This window comes from Leopardus geoffroyi, chromosome A1 (genome assembly GCF_018350155.1).
Source record: "Leopardus geoffroyi isolate Oge1 chromosome A1, O.geoffroyi_Oge1_pat1.0, whole genome shotgun sequence".
Lineage (NCBI taxonomy): Eukaryota > Metazoa > Chordata > Mammalia > Carnivora > Felidae > Leopardus > Leopardus geoffroyi.
The window spans coordinates 92,091,969-92,115,559 of record NC_059326.1 but is presented as its reverse complement, the minus strand read 5'-3'; the positions used below and the strand labels follow the sequence as shown (position 1 = coordinate 92,115,559).

Genomic DNA, 23,591 nt, shown 5'->3' with positions numbered 1-23,591 from the left:
CTTTTAAAGAATTCTAAACCAGAATTAAAGACCAGAAGGGACCTAGGAAATCAGCTAGTTCCAGTTTTCAACCTGGATTCAAACAGTTTCAATGGAACCCAAGGTAGCAGAAGCTCCATGTAGGGATAGGAGTGGACAGTAAAGACGAGCAGGCAGGGCTTCTACAAAATATTTCATTTGTAAAACATTCTGTGGCAAAATAGAAAAAAGAAAAGCAGAAGAAAAGAATAAACTGAGGTCTACAGCAGGTAACTGATTTTATAAAGTCACATAGCTGGTTGGTTGCAGAAACAACACCAGTATTGACTATGGGCTCTAATATCAAAAGTTTTTTCTCAATTTTCTCTTAACTGAACTTACATTGTTCAGCTCACAGGTTCTTAAACTTTTGAGATGATAGGGGCACCTGGGTAGCTCAGTGGGTTAAGCATCCAACTTTGCCTCAGGTCATAATCTTGCGGTTCATGGGTTCGAGCCCTGCACTGGGTTCTGTGCTGACAGCTCAGAGCTTGGAGCCTACTCTGGATTCTGTGTCTCCCTCTCTGTTTCTCCCCCACTCATGTTCTGCCTCTTTCAAAATTAATAAACATAAAAAAAATTTTAATAAAAAAAACTTTTGAGATGACAAAATATCAGGCAATGATAACATATATCCATAATATCTTTATTGTCTTCAAAAAAATCAGAGAAAATATTGAAATAATTTAAATTCATATAAAACAATGTTTTAATGTTTTATTAAATGTTTTTAATATAATGTTTTATTAAATGTTTTAATAATAAAACATTTAATGTTTTAATAAAAAATGTTGCATTATTTGCCAAAAAAAGTGTGTTAGAAAGTTTTTCTGAAAAATATGTTGTAGCCTAAGATAAACTAACAGAATTACACTGTAATAATTCAGTAACATATTATTATCTCATAAGATGTTCTTTAAACTACACAATTTTCACTCAAAATATCAGTGTGAAATCAACAAGGTCTTACCAACTGGCTGAAGACAGCATCACCACCATCATCCAACAAATCATACTCTTCAGTCACATTCGGAACAGTTCTCTGCCTCTGAGATTCAGGCTTGGATGTATTCTCTTGAGCTGAATACCATTCTGTAAGAGTAGTTTGTTGCTTCTCTTCTAAATTAGTAACAACAACAACAAAAAAAGTACACAAATGCTTCACGTTGGGGAATATATTGTGCTTTTAAAAATTAAGTGAATCTGAAAATACTTCAAAGTTGGCTTTTTCAAAATACATTAATGAGAAACATCCAGTAATGTTTATGCTTAAATACATCATCTATTCCACGTTATTGGTGAGAAGTTTATTTCTAAGTCAGTCCAAATTTCAAGAAAACTATTTGAGCCATACTATAAATATTGCTTAAAACAATGACTAATATTCAAACAGCACTTTGTAGAAAAACCATTCATTGAACTTCTACCACCATGCCAGTTGTTTGAGGTACAAGTGATCTACAATTTTCACCTTCAAAAGCTTAGAGATCTACTAGTTTTATGATCTACATATGAAATAGGAATTGCTAATTCCTACTGCTTTTATTCAAGTGGAGAATCCAAAGAACTTAAGATTCTTGTCCAAGGTCACACAGACTAAACAAAGGAAGCAAAGCTTGAAGCCAAATCTCATATCGCAAATAATGAAGTTAAAAGTAAGCAAGAAGAAGGGCGCTTGTGTGGCTCAGTAGGTTAAGCGTCCGACTTCGGCTCAGGTCATGATCTCACTTAGTGAGTTCAAGCCCCACGTCAGGCTCTGTGCTGACAGAGTGGATCCTGGAGCCCACTTCAGATTCTGTGTCTCCCTCTCTCTCTCTCTGCCCCTCCCCTGCTCATGCTCTCTCTCTCTCTCTCTCTCTCAAAAATAAACATTAAAAAAAATCGGAAAAAAAAAAAGCAACCAAGAAGAATCTCACCCTAACTCCAAAGCTGAGATATACTGTAAGTCGTGATTAAGAGATGTATTAATGGGCAAATAACGCTAAGTTGTAAGCACAGATGCAATTCATAACGAAATCAAGATTTGAAAACCTGGCATTTGTATCACAGATGAACCTGTTACTACTCACATGCCACTCCCTTCAACGCCTCCTGCCTACTCCCCATCCGGGTCCTGTGCAATGTGCTGTGGCGGGTCGCATTCTTACCGTATGCGGCATGTCAAACACGCGGCAGCACATAGTCTTCGGCCTCCTTAAAACAGTGGCTGCATCTCTGGATACAGACACACTCACCCTCCTCCACCCCAGCATCCACTTTCAATTCCTCTCTATAGATGATAATTTATGGACATAAACCACCACGTAGCAGGTACCCTTGGGACCAAACTCTAATATGATTTTATACAGTTACATGCAAGGGAAAAATACTTTCAAGTGTCCTTGTACCTCCACAGGATAAGACCAAAAACTTAGTATTAGTAGTACTTTTGTTTTAAATTTGTTTGATAAAAAGCTTACCTCGTTGTTTTTCCTTTTTGTATTTTAACATTTCTTTGTTTGTGTATCCAGTAGTTCTTAAGATGTCTTCCAGAAACATTTCTTTTACTTCAAAAGGTCTTCCCTGTACTAAATAATAGGAATACTTTAAAGACTCAGTTTGCATCACAGAGATGATGCACATAAAAACATGAGAATCCTGAGTTAATGAACTGGAGTATAAAAATCCAAAAGCAATTCCAGAGGTCAAGTGATCCCCATGATATTGTCATGTCATTATATTTAAATATAATTCTGATTTTCATTTTACAGAACTGCTCATTTGCTTGTCTTTTCTAGGGTTTACTATCTACTTATCCTGTGTCTGTCATCATGGCAGACCCCAGGAATACAAATCATAAGTAGAAACACAGCTGCCTCCTACTCTCTTGAAGCTTACACACTAGAAAGGGAGACAGACATTAATCCAATAATCCAGAATATAAATGTGAAAACAGAGTTGTAATAAATCCTCTCAGAGAAAAGCACAGGATACCATCACATAATAGGGGATTTGAGTTAAGAAAATCATCCTCTCAGAGAAGATGAGGACCAAGAGAAGGGATAAATGAAATACTAACCTGTATGCAGAAGAAATATACAATGAAGAAAACAAAAGCACATGCAAAGATCCTATGATGGGAAAGAGTATGATGTCTTCAAGAAACTAATTGGCCAAGCTAACTGGAACATGGTGGGAGATGGGGAGTAAAGAGGGGTTGTAGTTTGAGATGAGGCAGGAGAAACAGGTGAGTCTTATTAAGGATTTAGGTCGTCATCCTGAGGTAATGGTTATCCAAAGTTTAAGCTCAGCAGAGTGCTCAACATCCTCAGAATTCCAGGTCAGAAAAGACCACTCTGGCTGCAGTAGATAACACAGATTTAAAAGAGAGCAGAGGAGAAGCACCTGGATGGCTCAGTTGGTTAAGCATTGGACTTTGGCTCAGGTCATGATCTCATGGTTCATGGGTTCAAGCCCCACATCAGGCTCTGTGCTGGCAGCTCAGAGCCCGGAGCCTGCTTTGGATTCTGTGTCTCCCTCTCTCTCTGTCCCTCCCCTGCTTATGTTCTCTCTCTCTCTCTCTCTCTCTCTCTCTCCCTCTCTCTCTCTCTCTCAAAAATAAACAAACATTAAGGGGCACCTGGGTGGCTCAGTCAGTTGAGCGTCTGACTTTGGCTCAGGTCATGATCTCACAGCTCATGAATTCGAGCCCCACGTCAGGCTCTGCTGACAGCTCGGAGCCTGGAGCCTGCTTCAGATTCTGTGTCTCCCTCTCTCTCTGCCCCTAACCCACTCACATTCTGTCTCTGTCCCTCTCAAAAATAAATAAACATTAAAAATAAATAAACATTAAATTTTTTTTTAAATAAAATAAATAAAAGAGAGCAGAGGAATGGGGGTGCCTGGTTGGCTCAGTTGGCTAGGCATCCAACTCTTGATTTCGGCTCAGGTCAGTTATGACATCAAGCCCCGCATCTACGCTGACAGCATGGAGTGTGCTTGGTATTCTCTCTCTTCTCTCTCTGCCTTTCCCCCACTCTTTCTTGTGTGCATACGTGCACTCTCTAGATAGATAGATAGATAAAGAGAGCAGAGGGGATGGAAGAGACCAGGTTATCATCTGATAATTCAAGTAAAAGAGAACATTTGAATAAAACTGGTGATGATAAAAACGGACGAGAGACAGACTCCAGAGATAGGAAGCAAAATACACAAAACTCAGCATTAAATTGGATATGAAGGAATGATATGAAGGGTCAACCATGTTTCTTAGATGTCTGGTGCACAAAACCGGATAGATGATGAGGTCAATCTCAAAGGTAACAAGCAAAGCTAAAAGCAACAGACTGGCTGGTGGGAGCTGGGGTTTGGTTTTAGACATGACAAATGTGAGGTGACAAAACGAGCTTTCAACTAGCAGTTGTATAAGTTTTGTAAGAAAGACTGGTTTGTGATGTAGGTGATTAGGTTGATGGTATGATTAACTAAAACGGACAACACAGATTTTTTTTTAATTTTTTTTTTAACGTTTATTTATTTTTGAGACAGGGAGAGACAGCATGAACGGGGGAGGGTCAGAGAGAGAGGGAGACACAGAATCTGAAACAGGCTCCAGGCTCTGAGCTGTCAGCACAGAGCCTGACGCGGGGCTCGAACTCACGGACCATGAGATCATGACCTGAGCCGAAGTTGGATGCTTAACCAACTGAGCCACCCAAGCACCCCAACACAGATTTTTGTAGAAGAGATTAAATATTTAGGTTGGGACATATTAGAAATCAGCTGCTTATAAGACACCAAAGCCCAAAGCTCTGGAGAACAGTTTGAATTAGAAACAAAGATTCAGGGAGCCCCTGGCTGGCTCAGTTGGTAGAGCATGGGACTCTTGATCTCAGGGGGTCATGAGTTCAAGCCCCACTCTGGGCATAAAGCTTACTTAAAGCAAATGTTCAAAATAAACAAAAAATAAACAGAAACAAAGATTCAGGGTCCATGAGTATAAAAAGAAAGTAGAAGCCACAGGCATGAATGAGAGCTTCCAGGGAAACTACCTGTGCATCTCCAGTACCTAGTAGAGTACAGCACAGACCAGGAAAGAAGAGGAAAACAAAGGAAGGAAGAAGGAAGGGGAGATGAATGAGAAAGAAGGAAAAAAAAAAAAGGATCAAGGGAATAATCCCAAAGAATACCAATATATAAGCACCATGCAAAAGAGAAGCCCACCAAGGAGACCATGAGGGTACAAGTGCTAATGCAGAATTAAGAGACAGTGTTGTCAAATAAATTCTGGGATGTGAGCATTTCACATACAAAAAAGAGGAGCCAACCATGAGAAATTGGAAAATTTAAGTAAGATTTTTGTGGAAAATTTAAATAGTAGGCTTGGCAATTATATCAGTATCAAAACAATACTGGTAACAATACATGAATGAACAGCCCCATACACTACAGAAATATAAATCATTTCAGCTCTTTGAAAAAGTAAAATGGCAAAAGCTGTCAAAATTAAAAACAGATACACTCTTTTACTCAACAACTGTACTTTCAGGAATCTATCCCTAGAAATAAGAGCACCAGTATATAAGGATATACATACAGGATGTTTATTATAACACTGTTTATGGAGGGGGGATGAGCAGAGTCTAGAACCAATCTGAGTGTTCAAAAATAAATGGTTAAATAAATCATGGTACATTCGTATTATGAAATATTAAAATAGCTGCTTAGGGGCTCCTGGGTGGTTCAGTCGGTTAAGCGTCTGACTCTTGGTTTCAGCTCAAGTCATGACCTCACGGTTTGTAAGTTCGAGCCCCGCATCATGCTCTGTGCTGACACCATGGAGCCTGCTGGGGATCCTCTGTCTCCCTCAACCTCTACACCTCCCCTGCTCACTCGCTCTCTCAAAATAAATAAACATTTTTTTTTAAATAAAAAAAACATATTAAAAAAAAGTACACAGGAAGTAAACACAGGAGTGTAGACTCCTCTTTTTAAGGAGTCTAGCAATAAAGGGGAAGCTGTAGGACAGAATTTAAGGAGGATACAGGACCACAATAAAGCACATTTCCTTTTAAGAATGAAAAACTGCCTCACAACACAATATCAACGAGTATAGGTGGAAAAGGAGAGGATGGAAATATATACAGATGAATGATTAGGAGGCAGGTCTCAGAGAAAACAGAAATGGATGCACTCTACTTCAGAACATTCCCCAATTCCTATTACAATAAATATAATTATGCCAAAAGTATACTTTCATTAAAATCCTAGAAGAAATCTGACAATTTAACTTACTATAGATCACTGGACAACTTCCAAAATATCTTATAAAAAGATTTACATCCAAGGCGGCACTAGAAAGAATAAGTTTCAAAGTTGGGTGCTTTTGCAACAGATCTCTTAACTTTGTAAGTAAAAAATCACTAAATCGATCCCTTTCATGTACTTCGTCCTGCAGTAAACAAAAAATAAAACCATGGAATAGTTAAAACATTATGGATGACTAAGCCTTTAAAATTATGGGGCTGCTGGGTTTTATAGTAATTCAAATTAAATGTGAATAAGGCCAATTGGTACTCGTGAAAGTGTTGTATTACGGACAATTCAGAAATAATCAGACATTAACAACCAACTGAAACAAAGCACTGCCTCTTAACATAATATAAAAGACATACAAACTACAACAAATTCGGAATTAGTGGAGTCTAATTTAACATACTTTTGATAAATATAGAATCTATTTAAATATGCTTCAATTAGCATCAGGGTACAGGTGCGCCCTTTGGTTTGAATGAACAAAACTAGTAAGTTTTCTAAAGCTGCTTATTGCAAGTTTCTAAAACTTAATCTAATTGTTTTCTGACACAAACTGTATAAAAGCTTACAACTTTTTAGTAAGGTGGTAATTCATCTACTTCATCAATAGCTACTTAATTTAGCAGCTTAACTATGAAGTTAAATGACTATAAAGCGAAGACTGGGAAATACATATTAGCCAAAGGTGGAATCAGATGACTAAGCAGAGAGAGAAAAAAAAGAAAATTTTCACCCCATTCTGAGGAACGCTAAGTAGTTGTATCATTTTCACATATAAAAAGCACTTTTTGAAAATCTACCTATACATTTAATTTGCCCTCATAAAACCTAATGGTAAGAATTCTTTACTTAATACAAGTAAAATTTATTTCTAATAATTACAGGCAATAAAAAGTAACTTCATTATAATACCTGTTCAAAAAAAAACTGGCTTTCACCCCTATTCTATTCTAAAAATATAATTAATTACATATTCAAATTTTTAAGCAATCTAAGTTGTATACGGCAAAACTCAACAATATTCTTACCACAATAACATGTGTCACAGTCGACAATGTACTATCTCCCGCCATCAATGTACGAAGCAATACCCCATTAGTGCAAAATGTCAGAAGTGTCTTTGGAGAAACCCTTTTTAAAAAAAAAAAAACAAAATAAAGTATACAATTACAACTCTTAAATGTAATTAAAACATGATTACATTAAATGCTAATCTCATATGTAAGTTTTATAAATGTTAAAGTTACTAATATAGCATAGCAGTTTGTATGCTTTATTAGCCAAGTTATTGAAATATGTATTTTATACCTGAAGAACTCACAAAATTTTTATTACTAACAGGCTTTTATTAATTATTTTAAGAAACCATTAAATAGATTTTTTTTTTTAAAAACCTTAAGGAGGCAAAATAACTTGTATTCTATCATAAATCCCCCTATGAAATGGGATTTGTATCCATGGCCCAAACTCTTTCTTCAACTATGTATTCAAAACCTTATGAAGTTCAGACATGACCTCAACATCCTATCAAAGACTTACTTGGAGCAAAATGATCATCTAACTTTTTGACTAACATAGTCCCTATTTAATGAAATATAAACATTAATCTTTTCTAAGAATGCTAGGCTACAGGAGAACCATGGTTACCTGCTTTCTAATCGGATCTGATATCCAATCGTTTGACCAATCCTTTCTCTTCTCTCTGCAGCAACTCTTTCAGCCACAGCAATAGCTGCTAACCTTCTTGGCTGGGTACAAAATATACGGCAGGGGATACCATTTTTAAAGCAATCATCTAAAAGGAACTGAGGAATCTGAAATGAAAGTTTTAAAGTACTATAAAATGACATGACTATATACCCAGAAAGTCCAAGTCAATCACAACTGAAAAACTACTAGAATTAGAAAAGTTTGGGGCGCCTGGGTGGCGGTTAAGCGTCCCGACTTCAGCCAGGTCACGATCTCACGGTCCGTGAGTTCGAGCCCCGCGTCAGGCCCTGGGCTGATGGCTCAGAGCCTGGAGCCTGTTTCCGATTCTGTGTCTCCCTCTCTCTCTGCCCCTCCCCCGTTCATGCTCTGTCTCTCTCTGTCCCAAAAATAAATAAACGTTAAAAAAAAAAAAAAAAATTTAAAAAAAAAAAAAAAAGTTTGGTAACGTGTCCAAATAATCATAAAATCAACAACTTTTATGTAACTTCTAACAATCAGCTAGAAAATGTAATTTTCAAAGATCTGATTCACAAGAGAAACTAAAATGAAAATACTAAAAACAAATTCATACAGGGGCACTCAGCTGGTTAAGCATCTGACTCTTGGTTTCAGTTCAGGTCATGATCTCACAGTACCTAGGATCGAGCCCCACCTCAGGCTCTTGTGCTGACAGCAAGGTGCCTGCTTGGGATTCTATCTCTATCTCTGCCTCTCCCCTGCTCACTCTCTCAAATAAATAAATAAACTTTAAAAAAAATTTTGTAAAAAAAACCAAATTCACAGAGAAATAAGGCTTGCACAAATACAAATTCCACAAATATAAAATACAACTAAAAAACACTAACTGAATAAAGAAATAGGACACAATCTTGAGTAGAAATAATCAATACTTCAAAAATGTCAATTCTATCCAAATTATTCTATAAAGTCAACGAAACAACAATCAAAATTCCACTGGAATTTTTTTAAATAGTGAAAAGCATAAAGAAAGCAAAAATAGCCTAATACTGGGATGTACATGTCAGAAGGACTTAAAAAGTAAGTCTTTCTTGCCGTACCACTACCAGTATTCTCCAAAAAAGTAACTACTATTGGGGCGCCTGGGTGGTTCAGTCAGTTAAGCATCTGACTTTGGCTCTGGTCATGATCTCACATTTCGTAAGTTCAAGTCCCGCATCAGGCTGTGTACTGACAACTCAGAGCCTGAAGCCTACTTCAGATTCTGTGTCTCCCTCTCTCTCTGTCCCTTCCCCACTCACGTTCTCTCTCTCCCTCCCTCTCTCTCTTTCAAAAATAACTATTTTTAAAAAATAACTACTTCTTATGAACTGTTTCAGGGAAAAAATGTTTACACAATTTAGGATATTTGTGTATATTAACAGGCTTTTATTCACACAAAGCGATTACCGTACTTAATGTTTATAAAATTTGCAGATTTCACTTAATACTCAGATCTACCTAATCCATTCTAATAGCTGCATATTCCATCCTAGGGATGTGCTATAATTTAACAAATATCATGTTAAATAATTTCTAGTTTTTTTAAGTTACTGATATTATTGCTTGCTATTATAAAAATTGCTGCAGTGAATATCTTCACAAACTTTTATAAAGATATATATGCAGGGGCACCTAGATGGCTCAGTCAGTTAAGTGTCCGACTTTGGCTAAGGTCATGATCTCATGATTTGTGGCTCAAGCTCCACACTGGGCTCTGTGCTGACAGTTCGGAGCCTGGAGCCTGCAGCCTGCTTTGGATTCTGTGTCTGTCTGTCTGTCTGTCTGTCTCTATCTCTCTGCCCCTCCCCTGCTCATGCTCTCTCTCTCTCTCAAAAATGAATATTTAAAAAAAAAGGTGTGCGTGTGTGTGTGTACACACACACACAGGTCAAATGAAAGAGCATGTAAATGTTTTAAGGTGGGTTTTGTTTGTTTGTTTGTTTTAGAGAGAACAGGGGAGAGGGGCAGAGGGAGAGAGAGAGAGACCCAAGCTGACTCCATGCTCAGCACAGAGCCCAACACAGGGCTAGATCCCACGACCCCAGGATTATTACCTGAGCTGAAATCAAGAGTCAGATACTAAACCAACTGAGCCACCCAGCCACCCCAAGAGTATGTAAATTTAAATTGGAGAGAAGTAGTATCAAATCGCCCTCCAAAACAATTTATACTCCTGCCCATAAAGCAGAAGATGCTGCTTTCCCAACACCTATGCAAATATGTATCGTTAATGTTTTAGTTTCTGCCCCTCTGATAGTTGAAAAATATAATCATTGTTTTGATTTCATTTAACTGTAAGTGAGAGAGAGAGAGCATCATTTCATGCATGTTTCAGCCTCTAGGATTTTTTTAAACTTGACTAGTTTATACAGAAGCATAAATGAACACAAATAGGAAATATTTAAGGAAATAATTTTCTCTTAGGAAATATTTAAGAAGAGAAGATAATAAACTGGAATATTATGCTACATACTGTAAAACGACAAAAAGCAAAAAAGAGGGATCCTGGTGCAAAAATAATTAAAGACAGATAACAAAAATTCCAGAAATAGACCCAAGTACTATAGAAACTTCGTTTGATCAAAAGGGCTACCTTAAGTGAAGGGGGAAAAGTTAATTAAATAAAAATTATATCGGAACAACTAGATATTAACTTGAAGAAAACAGTAAGATGGATTCCTACCTGACATGATATTATAAATTCCAGATGGATTTTTAAAACTATAAATACAAAAATACTAGAATAAGGTATTTATAGAAAAATGTTTTTTAATCTTGGGATAGGAAATGCCTTTCTCAGCATGGCTCAAAGCCCTAAAAAAAAGATTGACAGATGTGACTAAATAATTAGTAAAGCTAATACACAAGATACCACAAAGCAAAGCTACAGAGCAAACAAAAAACTGAGAGAAATCATTTTTAGGATATCTAACAGATAACAGGCATGTAGGCATAATATTTAAAACACCACTAAATACCTTTCTGGTTATAAACACGGTCTTCTCTACCTCACCTGAAAACCCAGACTCAGGAGGCCTCAATCCCTGCCTCCCTATTCCCAGAAGAGCCAAAGCTAACTATGTAGGAGGCTTTTTCAGAGGATAAGACGACTTTGTCTTCCCAGAAGATAAACCCTCTACTTTCCTTTATGAGGCAGATAGCAACCCCAAACCACAGACAGGTTGGGACCTGCGCAGGCCTCAACGTCTACAGTCAACTTTATATTAACGTTTGGTATTATTAATATTGCTGTTAGTTTAACTCCTATGCACAAAACACTGACAGGCACTTTATAGACCTCTCTAAACGTCATAGTGAACGGGAGCAAGTATTAGCTCCATTTTACAAATGAGGGCTCCAGCTCACAGAGGTTAACAAGACTAGTGCCCAGTCCATATTCCTTTCATGATGCCAAACCACATCCCCGCTTCTATTTAAATGGAGGCCCAAGGTGCTAGTTTAAAAATACTTTAGGGGCGCCTGGGTGGCGCAGTCGGTTAAGCGTCCGACTTCAGCCAGGTCACGATCTCGCAGTCTGTGAGTTCGAGCCCCGCATCGGGCTCTGGGCTGATGGCTCAGAGCCTGGAGCCTGTTTCCGATTCTGTGTCTCCCTCTCTCTCTGCCCCTCCCCCGTTCATGCTCTGTCTCTCTCTGTCCCAAAAATAAATAAACGTTGAAAAAAAAAAAAAAAATTAAAAAAAAAAAAAAAAAAAAACATTTCCTTTCTACCAATTCTCAAAACATACTCCCAGTAACAATTTATTTTTGAAACAAACATTAAAGTACCCAAAAGGGGTTGTTTTTGTTAAAATACATGTAGTATAAATTTGTTATAAAACTGCCATGTGGAAAAAAATATTTTTTCTTCCATAAACAACAAAGAAGAAACCAACCTGTGTAGTCTTTCCAGACCCAGTTTCTCCTACGATCAAAACTACTTTATTTTCTTTAATTATTTTAACAATTTCTTCTTGTTTCTCAAACACTGGCAGAGACTGCCTGAAAGAATCAAATTCAGATTCTCCTCTTTTCACTGGAATCTGAGGTATGCCATTGTTGAGTCGCCCACTCGTTTTGCTCATTTCCCGGTTTTCTTTGAAAATGAATAAAAAACAAAAACATTTATGATCAACATTTTTTAAAAAGCGTTAAACACAAAGATAAGTAATTTCTCTATTCAGTCTGTATAAAGTTAACAAGCAATAGCTTAGTGTTGTACTCTATGCTTAATATTCTTTAAAAAATAAGTTATAAATTTCAATAGTAATTAGAAAGCAAATTGCTAAAAGTGTTTCTCGTGCATAACATTTACAAACAAACAAAAATCAATCACTCCATACCCATTAAAAATAAAACGTGATTCTGATATCCTAAAACAGTTTTCAGGCTTGCTTCTATCAATAATTAGACACAAAAAATTAAAATTTTGTAAGTAGGTAACAATGTGCATTATTTATAAAGTCTGTTATGTACAATATGAAAACACGTTATGAAAAGAAAAATATTCTCTGTGTTTAAAGCTAACTATGTAAGATTATGTGAACAGATAGAATGATATGTGTAAACATAAAGTCCTAATGCTTAACAAATTTCCTAATTGAGAATTTTTGCCAACAGCTACATTTTATTAATAAGAATAAAAAAGCATAATGTTTTATACTCTTCACATAATTCAAAACATTTTTGTGTGCATGTATTTAAAACTTAATTCCCTCGCTATCTAAGACCATGTGTTTGCTACACTCTGCAAACCTACTCCAACAGACGATGGAAATTATGAAATCTGTTGCTTTAGGTTATTAATGGTTTTCTCACTAGGAAGTTATTTTTCCAAATAATAAAATTACAGCTTCATTCTATAACCTAAATGTATCATGTATCTAGCTTTCAGCAAGTTAGTGTAATGAAGACTCTGTCCTCTTACCAGAAGCTAAAGCCCCAGTTCAAAATCGCACTCATTAGCGTGCCTCGGCAACATTAATACAGCAAAGTCCAGACCTTGAAGCCAAATCCCAGCTCTGCCGTTTACGGGCTGGTTGAGTAGCCTTGAACAAATTATTTAACTGCTCTGCACCCCAGTCTACTCACCCTTGAAATAGAGGAAATTCTTACCTTGGGAGGGTTGCTATGAGGCCCTCTATAAAGAGTTTAGTATCCTGCCTAGCACACAATAAGTGCTCCAAAAATGATAGCTATTACTGTGACACTTAAAGATTTGTCTAAATTCATGACATGCCTTAACACTGCATTTCATTCCCAAATTTTCACAGTTCTTTATCATTTCTAACAGACTATTCAAACTGAGAAATCTTACTGCATCTTAGTGTTTTTTTTTTAATTAATTTAAAATGGAAAAAGAACAGTCATCAATTAATAGGATAAACAAGGAAGCTCCCCCAGAAAATACATACCAGCTTCAACTGCAAACACATTTCCTCTTTCTGTTTTAGGCAGAAGTTCAGTACGCTCTTTATTGGTGACAGGAAATCTTTGAATTAGGCTCCTAACAGCATGTTTTGTATTATGAGTCAAATTACAGGTCATCATTGCATGAGCTGTTTCTGATCCATCTTTCTTCTTCACAGTTAGGTATCTATTTGCTCCCTTTCTGAATATTAATAAAAATCATTTATTTACTATATATAGTCAATTGGTTCACATATGATGTATGCCTACTTAGGCAACACGTCTTAAGCAAAACATTGGAAAAAATCAAAATGCTTTGTGAGAAGATGCTGAAAATCCCCAAAAATTCAATAAGGAGGGGTTTGGTGCTGAAGTGGCCAAAAGACCATTTTCAATTAAAGTTTCAAAATGCTACCAATCCAGTTTTTAAACTGCAAAAAATGGCTTACTTACCCACAAATGTTAAAGTCTAGTCTTAGCAGACTTCATGGTGGATGAAACATCACCAGTTAATATATGCTGGAAGCATACAGAGGGAGAAAACCAATCTGTTGAACAACAGAATCTAAAAATGATCATTAAAAAGTTATGGTTCACTGTACAGACTAATATATCCCACTGAACGTTTCCATAGTATGCTGGTAATGTCACATCCCATGAAAACCTGTTAAAAGAACCAAGCTTAGTGGTTGGACCAAAAAAGCATAAATCAACATTACTGATAAGTATTTTTATATGCATACGGGGAGAAAAAAACAAACTTTTCAAAGCTTCTGGCTCTAGCCTTCAGTTATAAGGTAATGGTGATTTATAACAGTTCTCAAATGATTTGATGTAGGTATATTTATTTCTTCAACTGATCCAGACTAACAATGTCTTTTTTGACTTTTGTAGCTTCTAGAGTACTAGGTATAATGTTAGACACACAGGAAGTCCTCAAACGTGTTTTGAACGATTTAATAATGCATGTCTATAATCCAGTACAATACAGTACTAGAAAAGAGCGCAAGCTCTAAAAGCATACCAACCTGGGTTTGAATCCTAGCTCTACCACTTAGTAGCTGTTGGGACCATAAGCAAATTATTTAACAGCTCTGAGCCTACGATAATAATAATACCTGCCTCAAATGATTATTCATGTGATTAAATAAGATAATGCATGTTAAGGGAAAACATCTGTTAATGTTTGAGTAAGTTGAGCAGAATAAGCATTAAATGAATTAAAGCTGTTATTATAATTTTAGTCTGGGAAAAAAAATCACTTATTTTTAAAAAGTTACCCAAAATACTTCATAAAAGGTTCTATCATTTGTTAATGTCACTATTATATTACAGAAATGAGCAACAAAGCCACAAATACAATGGTAAGTATATGTACAATTTTTCTAATTTTCATTAGATTTAAAATTTTCAACAAAATCTTCACCGTAAAATAACATAAAACTGGAGATTAATCTATACAGTTTTGGCTCTCTAAGACTTCTTAAGTGAGGCTTTTGATTTACCAAGGTTTTTAATTTCTGGAAACGTTTTATGGAATGCTTTAATGGATTATAAGCTTTCAGTGCTGTCATCTGCTTTTTAAAAAGTGTTTAGTCATCTTGAAATTATGGGATAAAAATGAACTAACTAAATTTAACCTGATCTAGGAATTTCAGCTATTTCCATGGTAAATGACAATTGCTGGATTCTAAAAGATGATCTCTGTAGTAGGTTCTTTTCTATGGACCTTTCTGAAAATTCAGCACAGTCGTTATAGACTTAATCATCCATTCCCCATTTACTTCATAAAAATTTTAACTACAGAGGGCTGGAAGTGTGCTGGAATGATCACTAGAGCAAGACTCAGTAGGCTTGTGTTCAGCTAGTAAAAAATCTTTCAACTAACTAGCTGTGTGATCAAAAACCATTTTATCTCTCTGACACTGTATACAACTTAATTCAAAAATCTCTACTATTTCTGCCAGTTCCAAGAAGATGCTTTAATTTTCTTGGAAGTTGTCTTGGGAAAGCTATGCTATATTTCACCTGTAACTAATTTTATCCCATTCATTCAATCAATCGTTAATCATATATTAAGCCCCTATTCTATGCCAGGCGCTATGCAAGAAGCCGGGATTACAGTTAAGTAAAACATACTCTCCTCAATAAGCTCACAACTAAAATCAGTCAGATTCAAACTTTCCTAACAGAGCCTGCCTACTAAGAATACATCATTTATGTACAAAAATAAGCCAAACTAAGCATGTGTGAGTACTCAACCATTACCATTTAAAATGTACTGAATTCACTTTGAACATGGGTGAGGGGGCAGAAAGATATTATCAACTTGGTAGTTTTCATGTTTTAGTAAAAGATTCTACTTGTAGCTCTCAGTGCTCATTCCTACCGTATTTAGCTCCACGGTGACACTGATAAATGATAAAAAGATGAATGAAATGTTTGGTAAAATATTTGCATCGTTGTTTTGAGGATGAAAACATTCAATCTAGCAGAGATTTGTCCTACTATGTAAACACGCTGAGGTCTAATTTTGCTTTCATCCCAAAGTGGCACTACTCTTTGAACAAAACCACTAAGAGACTCCTTTTCAGGGGCACCTGGGTGGTTCAGTAGGTTGAGCGTCCGACTTCGGCTCAGGTCATGATCTCACCACTTGTAAGTTCAAGCCCCGCATCAGGCTCTGTGCTGACAGCTCAGAGCCTGGAGCCTCTTCAGATTCTGTGTTTTTCTCTTTGCCCCTCCCCTGCTCATACTCTGTCTCTCAAAAAAATAAATAAATAAACATTAAAAAAAATAATAAAAAAAAAAGAGAGACTCCTTTTCAAAGCAAAGTTAACTAGAAACTAGCCGCACAATGTGGAAGAGATGCTAAATACATTAATGCCACAATAATTTTTTCAAATAATGAAATGTAAGCTCCATATGCAATTTTTAATATAAAAATAAATGTGCTAAAATTATAGGCATGAACATCATAGTATCTAACTTTCAAAGTGTGAAAGTAATCAATACATGCTATAATTAAGTTTTGGCTTCCTTTTAAGGAAAAATAACTCATCAAATTTGATGCAATTTTAATATTAATCAATTTATCAATTTACACAGTATGTTGCTCAACACTTAACTCAAATACCACCCTATGCCTTATTATTCTCCACTCTCCAAATCCATAAACAGTTTAAAAAATCAGCTAAGGAGCCATCTGAAATGACTTAAAAAGTTCACAACCACCAAGGACCTAATCTCTCAAAAAATAATACATATTTGTATGATGCTTTGCAAATGTGTAATTTCCTATTTCCTTAGTTTAATACTTCCATTATGCAGAAAGATGCAAAGACCTAACTCCAAACCATTTTCTTCCTCATACTGTAATACAGAATTGCAAATTTATTAAAGTCTATTATCATCCTAATTTGTACTTTATTTTATGACTATGTGGAAATTAATAAACCAACCAGTTAGCTTTGTCCCTAAACAAAGTTGCTCTCATATCATGGACACTATAATTGTGGTACATTTGTTCATTCTGTGACTTTGGACTATAAGCAACTTAAAGATGAGACCTATCTAATAATTCGATTTTAACTGCTCACTGCTCCTAGGACATCACCATGAACTCACTGTAAACATCAAAAACTAAACATTAACTATATTCAAATCCTGGCTCTGCCACTCACTAGCCATGTGACCTTGGGGAAAACCACTTAACCTCTCCAACCCTGAACTGTCCCATCTATTATACAGGTATCAGACATTATTAATAGAATCTACTGGTTAAGACTATTGTGAGGATTAAATAACCTACTTAGGGGCGCCTGAGTGGCTCAGTTGGTTAAGCGTCCAACATCGGCTCAGGTCATGATCTCAGTTTGGGAGTTTGAGCCCGTGTAGGGCTCTATGCTAATAGCTCAGAGCCTGGAGCCTGCTTCGGATTCTGTGTCTCCTTCTCTCTCTGACCCACCCCAGCATACACTCTGTGTCTCTTTCCCTCTCTCAAAAGTAAATAAACATTAAAAAAAAAAAATTTTTTTTTAAGTTAAGGGCCATGACCAAAGCTAGAGAACCAGGTAGTAAGAGACTAGGAGTCAAATCCAGGTTTCCTGCCTTTTCCTCCAAAGGCTCTCTCTCAAATACATATTAAGGAACCATGATGCCAGGTACAAAAGAAAAAAAAAAAAAAAAAGGCAGAAAAACTATCTTATTAAGTTAATGAAGTTATGCTAGGCACTGGGGGAAGAAAGAAAAAAAAAACCTTTACTCAAAAGTGAACAAAAAACCCATGAAAATATAAGTCACGTACACATTCTCATGCAAATAAAAAGAAAGAACGTGTAAGAAGTTCTTCATACATATGAAAACAAGTAAAGGCATTTGAAAATCACAAGGAACACTAGATAAACACTATACTACCTTTAATCAATGATAAATTGGGGAGGGAAAGCACTAAGAAATATCCTAAGAGGGCTTGCAGAGCACTAGGAATAGGAACTACGGACTAGATAAGAAGGCAGGGTTGCCTTGTTTCCCTTAGCATCTTTTTTCCTCTCTCTGTCTCTTCAGTGTTTTCTCACCCACCTTTTCTTGTCCTGACAGCTTCTATCTTGCTCTCTACCTTTCCCCAGGTTTCTCCATTCTGGATCATCCCTTAAACAGTTATGCTACTGAACAGAAACAGAGGTAGACTATTCCAGTGGACTTCTTTACTAAGAGTAATTTCTTTATCTTTTCTTTTTTTTAAGTAGGCTCCACACCCAGCACAGAGTCCCACACAGGGCTTGAACTTACGACCCTGAGATCAAGACCTGAGCTGAGATCAAGAGTCAGACAGACACTTAACCGACTGAGTCACCCAAGCACCCCTCTAAGAGTAATTTCTAATGATCATTTCGAAGTTAACTATTTATAATTCAAAACCAGTTTAGGGGCACCTGGGTGGCTCAGTCAGTTAAGCGGCCGACTTCGGCTCAGGTCATGATCTTGCGGTCTGTGAGTTCAAGCCCCGCGTTGGGCTCTGTGCTGACAGCTCGGAGCCTGAAGCCTGTTTCAGATTCTGTGTCTCCCTCTCTCTGACCCTCCCCCGTTCATGCTCTGTCTCTCTCTGTCTCAAAAATAAATAAATGTTAAAAAAAAAATTTTAAAAAAAACACAGTTTAACCATAGAAATGATATAGCTGCTTTACAACAGACATTTGTAAGACAGACCTGAAACCTCTAAAAGCAACTTTTTCTTTTTAATATTTTTTTTAATGTTTGTATATCTTGAGAGAGAGACACAGAGAATGAGCAGGGGAGGGACAGAGAGAGCAGGAGATACAGAATTCCAAGCAGGCTCCAGGCTCTGAGCTGTCAGCACAGAGCCCAATGCGGGCCGAACCCCCAAACTGTGAGATCATGACCTGAGTGGAAGTCGGATGTTCAGCCAACTGACTGAGCCACCCAGGCACCCCTCGTATCTGCAACTCTTCAACCCAAACAACAATGAAAACTGGAAGATCTTTCTAAGTTTGCAATGTGAAAATTAATAAAAGGAAACCTCATTAAAGTGGACTGGGGATGCTAGAAGAGGAGGCTGGTAGGGAAAGCCAAACCACTCATGTCAATTACAGGAAAAATTGTCAATTACAGACCCAACAGAAGACTCCTCCAGAGGAAAGCAGATTCAATTACAAGCCCCAACAGGAAAAGATGTACACTGCATCTTCTACAACCACCCAAGCAACCCAGCCAATTGAGAAACCAACATCACCCTGAATTTCTTGCTTCTCTCCAATGGACTTTTGTTCAAAACAACCCCTCCCAACTTCCTCCTTCTTCTTCATAAAATAATGTTCCTCTCTTCTGTTTGTTGGACTTTTGGATGGTTTTGTACACTAGCCTGCTTGTCCCACATGGCAACTCTCTACTTCCAAAGAAACCCATCTTCTGCTGGTAAAATAACTGCCAGTTTTAAAGTTGACAGGGGCGCCTGGGTGGCGCAGTCGGTTAAGCGTCCGACTTCAGCCAGGTCACGATCTCGCGGTCCGTGAGTTCGAGCCCCGCATCGGTCTCTGGGCTGATGGCTCGGAGCCTGGAGCCTGTTTCCGATTCTGTGTCTCCCTCTCTCTCTGCCCCTCCCCCGTTCATGCTCTGTCTCTCTCTGTCCCAAAAATAAATAAACGTTGAAAAAAAAAAAAAGTTGACAGCAACAACTTCAGTTGGTATCAAAACCTGATTACATTGACATGAGGCTATTTCCAGCATTTATCTTTTTTTTTTTTTTTTAATTTTTTTTTTCAACGTTTATTTATTTTTGGGACAGAGAGAGACAGAGCATGAACGGGGGAGGGGCAGAGAGAGAGGGAGACACAGAATCGGAAACAGGCTCCAGGCTCCGAGCCATCAGCCCAGAGACCGATGCGGGGCTCGAACTCACGGACCGCGAGATCGTGACCTGGCTGAAGTCGGATGCTTAACCGACTGCGCCACCCAGGCGCCCCTCCAGCATTTATCTTACTGTGAACAGCCTGTATTTTTCAGCAGAAATATTGTGATTAAAGGTGATGCCTGCACCTTACGAGGAGTTGTTACATAACATACTGCAAAAAAATCCTAAAATGTTCCTAAAATCTGAATCTCAAAATCTACTTAGTCCAGGTATTCTTGGATAAAGGATTATGGCCCTGTACTCTTTTCATTTTCAAGTGCTGTATTTAACCTACACAGAGGACTATGCTATGGGCATGATTGAAACCTAACCATTGCTTCGCACACTGGCCTTAGTAATGTTCAAAAGGCACATTCACCCCATTTGCAACTATGTGGATGGTACTAGAGGGTATGATGCTAAGCGAAATTAGCCAGTCAGAGAAAGACAAATACCATATGACTTCACTCCTATGAGGCCTTTAAGATAGAAAACAGATGAACAGAAGGGAAGGGAAGGAAAAATATAAACACAGGGAGGGGGACAAAACATAAGAGACTCTTAAATACAGAGAACAAACAGGGTTACTGGGGAGGTTGTGGGAGGGGGGATGGGCTAAATGGGTAAGGGGCATTAAGGAATCTACTCCTGAAATGACTGCTGCACTATATGCTAACTAACTTGGATGTAAATTAAAAAAATGAATTAAATTAAAAATAAATAAATAAATAAATAAATAAAAGCTGAAACACAGAAACAAAAAACAAACAAACAAAAGGCACATTCACCTAAGCTAAATCCCGTGTCACTCAGTAATGTATCACTGTGGGCATTCAAATACCAGACATTCCTACACCAAATATTTTCATCTTAAGACATGCCTGTTGTTTATTAATATATTAACCTAACAGTCATTTGTTTTCTCTCTTCTTAACCTAAACCCTGGTAAGCTGAAATTTTATCTTCCTTTCCCCCTCTCGGTGGCTCTTAACCAGACACAATTTTGCTCCCCAGAACATTCTGGCAATGTCTAGAGGCATTTCTGGTTGTTAAAACTGTGGGTGGAGGTGTTCCTGGCACATATCAATACGGTTAGATATACTTCTAAATATCCTACAATACACAAGACAGCCCTCCACAATAAAGAATTATCCAGTCTAAAATGTTCATAGTGCCAATACCAAGAAACTCTGCTATATATCAACCCCACCATCCTTATTCCCAAAATGGAATCATTCCACATAATTTTAGAGTTCTTCAATTTGGATGGTTCAAGTGACTTTTTCCCCCCTACAGATGAGGGACCCTGAAAAAAATACATACTGTTTCTTCCTGTTCCATTCTATCTAATCATTTCTAATCATAAGATTCTTAAGTTGGTAGGAAAGAAAACGATTATGTATTCTAAAGTTACCACTACAGTATGGTAACCTTAAAAGAAATAGTTCTGCAAATAATTGTACTTACTATCTTTAGGCCATCCACTCTTTTTAAAAAATGAGACTTAGTTTCTATGAAAAAAGAAAACATCCTCCTCAAGCAAGCAACTTCATCTTTTAAGCTATTTTTCTTACATCTTAAATTTTATTTATTTATTTATTTATTTAATCTCTAAGGGAAAACAAAAGAGGGAAGGATAAGAGGAAAAGGAAAAAGCTGAGTTTGGTACAGACATGAATCAGTTTATCTACATACAGTATAATTAAGAATGTGAATCTAAAACAGTAATAACTACTTCAATGTAATGAGAAACACTTCTCTTTTTTTGGCAAATAATTCTTTTTAAATAAGAAAAACTATCAGCTTACCCTTTACTTTTAGAAACCAAACCAAGAGACTGACTCAATCGATGAATAAAGGCTCTTTCAGTACTGGTCAAAGAGGAAGGAAATTCCATTTCTACATGAAAAAAAAGAAAAAAAAACAAACAAAACACAAAGTACCATTTGGGAATATACAATTTTCTTTCAAGGTACTTCAATATAGACACATAAATGTAAAATATGAAAAAATCATACAAATAATCAAATTTATAGGTTACCTGAAAAGTAGATATTAATTCAAGAACTACTAAATGTCTGCCAGAATTGCGATATTAGTAAAAATTACAGAAACATATGATAGAAGGCTCTAATGTTCACCAAAGATTACTCTTATTTGGGCTGGAATCTTCAATTGGTACGATGACTGATGAACATATTTTACTCTTTTAACTTAAGTCCTTACTGGCTTCATTAACAAAAGGCTCACTTCCTTCCATGATGAAGTATGCTCAAGCATTATGAATGCTCAACGTCAAACTCCACATGGTCTTTGCTTTCAAAACAGTACAGACTTATCTCAGACTGGATTTGTTGTTAAACACTATTGCTGAGGCTCTGTGTAATGTAAGTTCACTCTGTCCAGTTCGGGACATTGCCTGTTCGGGACCGTAAACTCCGGGTTAACGAACGGGTACCCTATTTAGGCCAGCAAAACGGACTGGGCACTCAATATGCTGTACGGATGACCGCGGGTCGGCTGCCCGTTCTGCACTGTGTGACCCAGGACAAGCAGCCTTCTAACCGTAAGAGGTGTGAGAAACGTTTCATCTACCAAAGTCTGATTGTTTTTAAGTGTTTAAGGGTGATGCTCTCGGGATGTAAACAATGCACTACGTGTTCCCAATGCATTTATTTGCCTGATTTCCTTCTCTTCTACTTCTGTAGCTTAAACGTGCCTCCGCTAAGGCTGCCACAATTTCCTTTAAAAAAAAAAAAAAAAAAAAAGTAGGGGCTTACCAATACCTAAAAGCTGTGGCTAAGCCGCCCCAGGCTGCCTACAGGCCTCTCTCTGGGGAAAGAAACGCCCCCTGCAAAGGAGCAACCCGACTCTTTTCACAATGCCGGGCAAGTGCCTTCACCCTGCAGACGCGCAGGACGCCGCGCATCCCACAGAGGGCCACCAAGCGTGGCCCCCGGCCGCCGTGGGGGCCGGGACGGGGGACGGCCCGGGTCTGCCCTCCCACCTCTGAGGCAGCCCCTTCACTCGGTGGGCCCGGGCTTGGGGGAGGCGGGGCAGCCGGCGGGGTCCCTGTCAGGAACCTCACCTCTCTGGTCCCCGTAGCGGAAGCGCTCCAGAGCGATATTGACTGCGATCTTCACCTCCTCGTCTATACGAATGTCCTTCAGCCCCTTGGCCCGGCCTCCGCCCCCAGGACCGCACGGAGCGGGGCCGCCCCCGCCGCCAGGCGCGGGCGGCCGCGGGGAGACGCTGCTCGGCCTGGACATGGCCCTGAAAAGTTCTCCCCTCGGGGGAGCGGCCAGGCCTGCCGGCTGACGGTCAATGACAGGCGCAGAAGGCCACCGCCGGGACTGGACCGCTCCGCAGACTGCGCTGGGCCGGGGTCACCAGAGACCCCACCCCTACCCCCCACCCCGTCACCACAACAGCAGAGGAGGAGCCGGTGCCGCTGAAGCCCAGGCGAGGCCGGCAGCGCGGGCGTGATGACGTCACCGGGGCCGCAGGCGCCGGTGACCTCAGCGCGTCAGTTTCCCGGCTGCAGCAGGCCAATCTCGGTTTTCTCTGTCTTCCCGCGTGCCCACCCACAGGTCCCCCGCACCAACGGGCTCTCGTGCAGCCTTTTATTCACTGACTCATTCTTTCCTTAAATCCTTTTTTAATTCATTCCGTGAGCAGGTGTGCGCTCCCACCGTGTTCCGACAGGCACTACGCTAAGCGCAAGGTGTACGTTGGGGCCCGGACAGACGTGGTT

General features: G+C 38.3%; 1 protein-coding gene across 2 annotated transcripts in view; it reads right to left on the bottom strand.

Moving 5' to 3' along the window:
• YTHDC2 (YTH domain containing 2) overlaps positions 1-23,324 on the bottom strand; it is a 72,236-nt gene extending 48,912 nt beyond the window's left edge. The window contains exons 1-9 of one of the 2 annotated variants that reach the window (XM_045486004.1): positions 22,926-23,324; positions 21,646-21,736; positions 13,434-13,630; positions 11,916-12,115; positions 7,960-8,126; positions 7,341-7,443; positions 6,292-6,448; positions 2,478-2,585; positions 989-1,137 (exon numbers count right to left, since the gene is read on the bottom strand). In XM_045486004.1, the coding sequence (XP_045341960.1) occupies positions 989-1,137; positions 2,478-2,585; positions 6,292-6,448; positions 7,341-7,443; positions 7,960-8,126; positions 11,916-12,115; positions 13,434-13,630; positions 21,646-21,736; positions 22,926-23,106 (1,353 nt within the window). In that variant the 5' untranslated portion in view covers positions 23,107-23,324. Of the gene's footprint in view, positions 1-988; positions 1,138-2,477; positions 2,586-6,291; positions 6,449-7,340; positions 7,444-7,959; positions 8,127-11,915; positions 12,116-13,433; positions 13,631-21,645; positions 21,737-22,925 lie in introns of those variants that run through there. The other variant, XM_045486013.1, reaches the window with a different exon arrangement.
• Between the last annotated feature and the right edge of the window lie 267 nt (positions 23,325-23,591).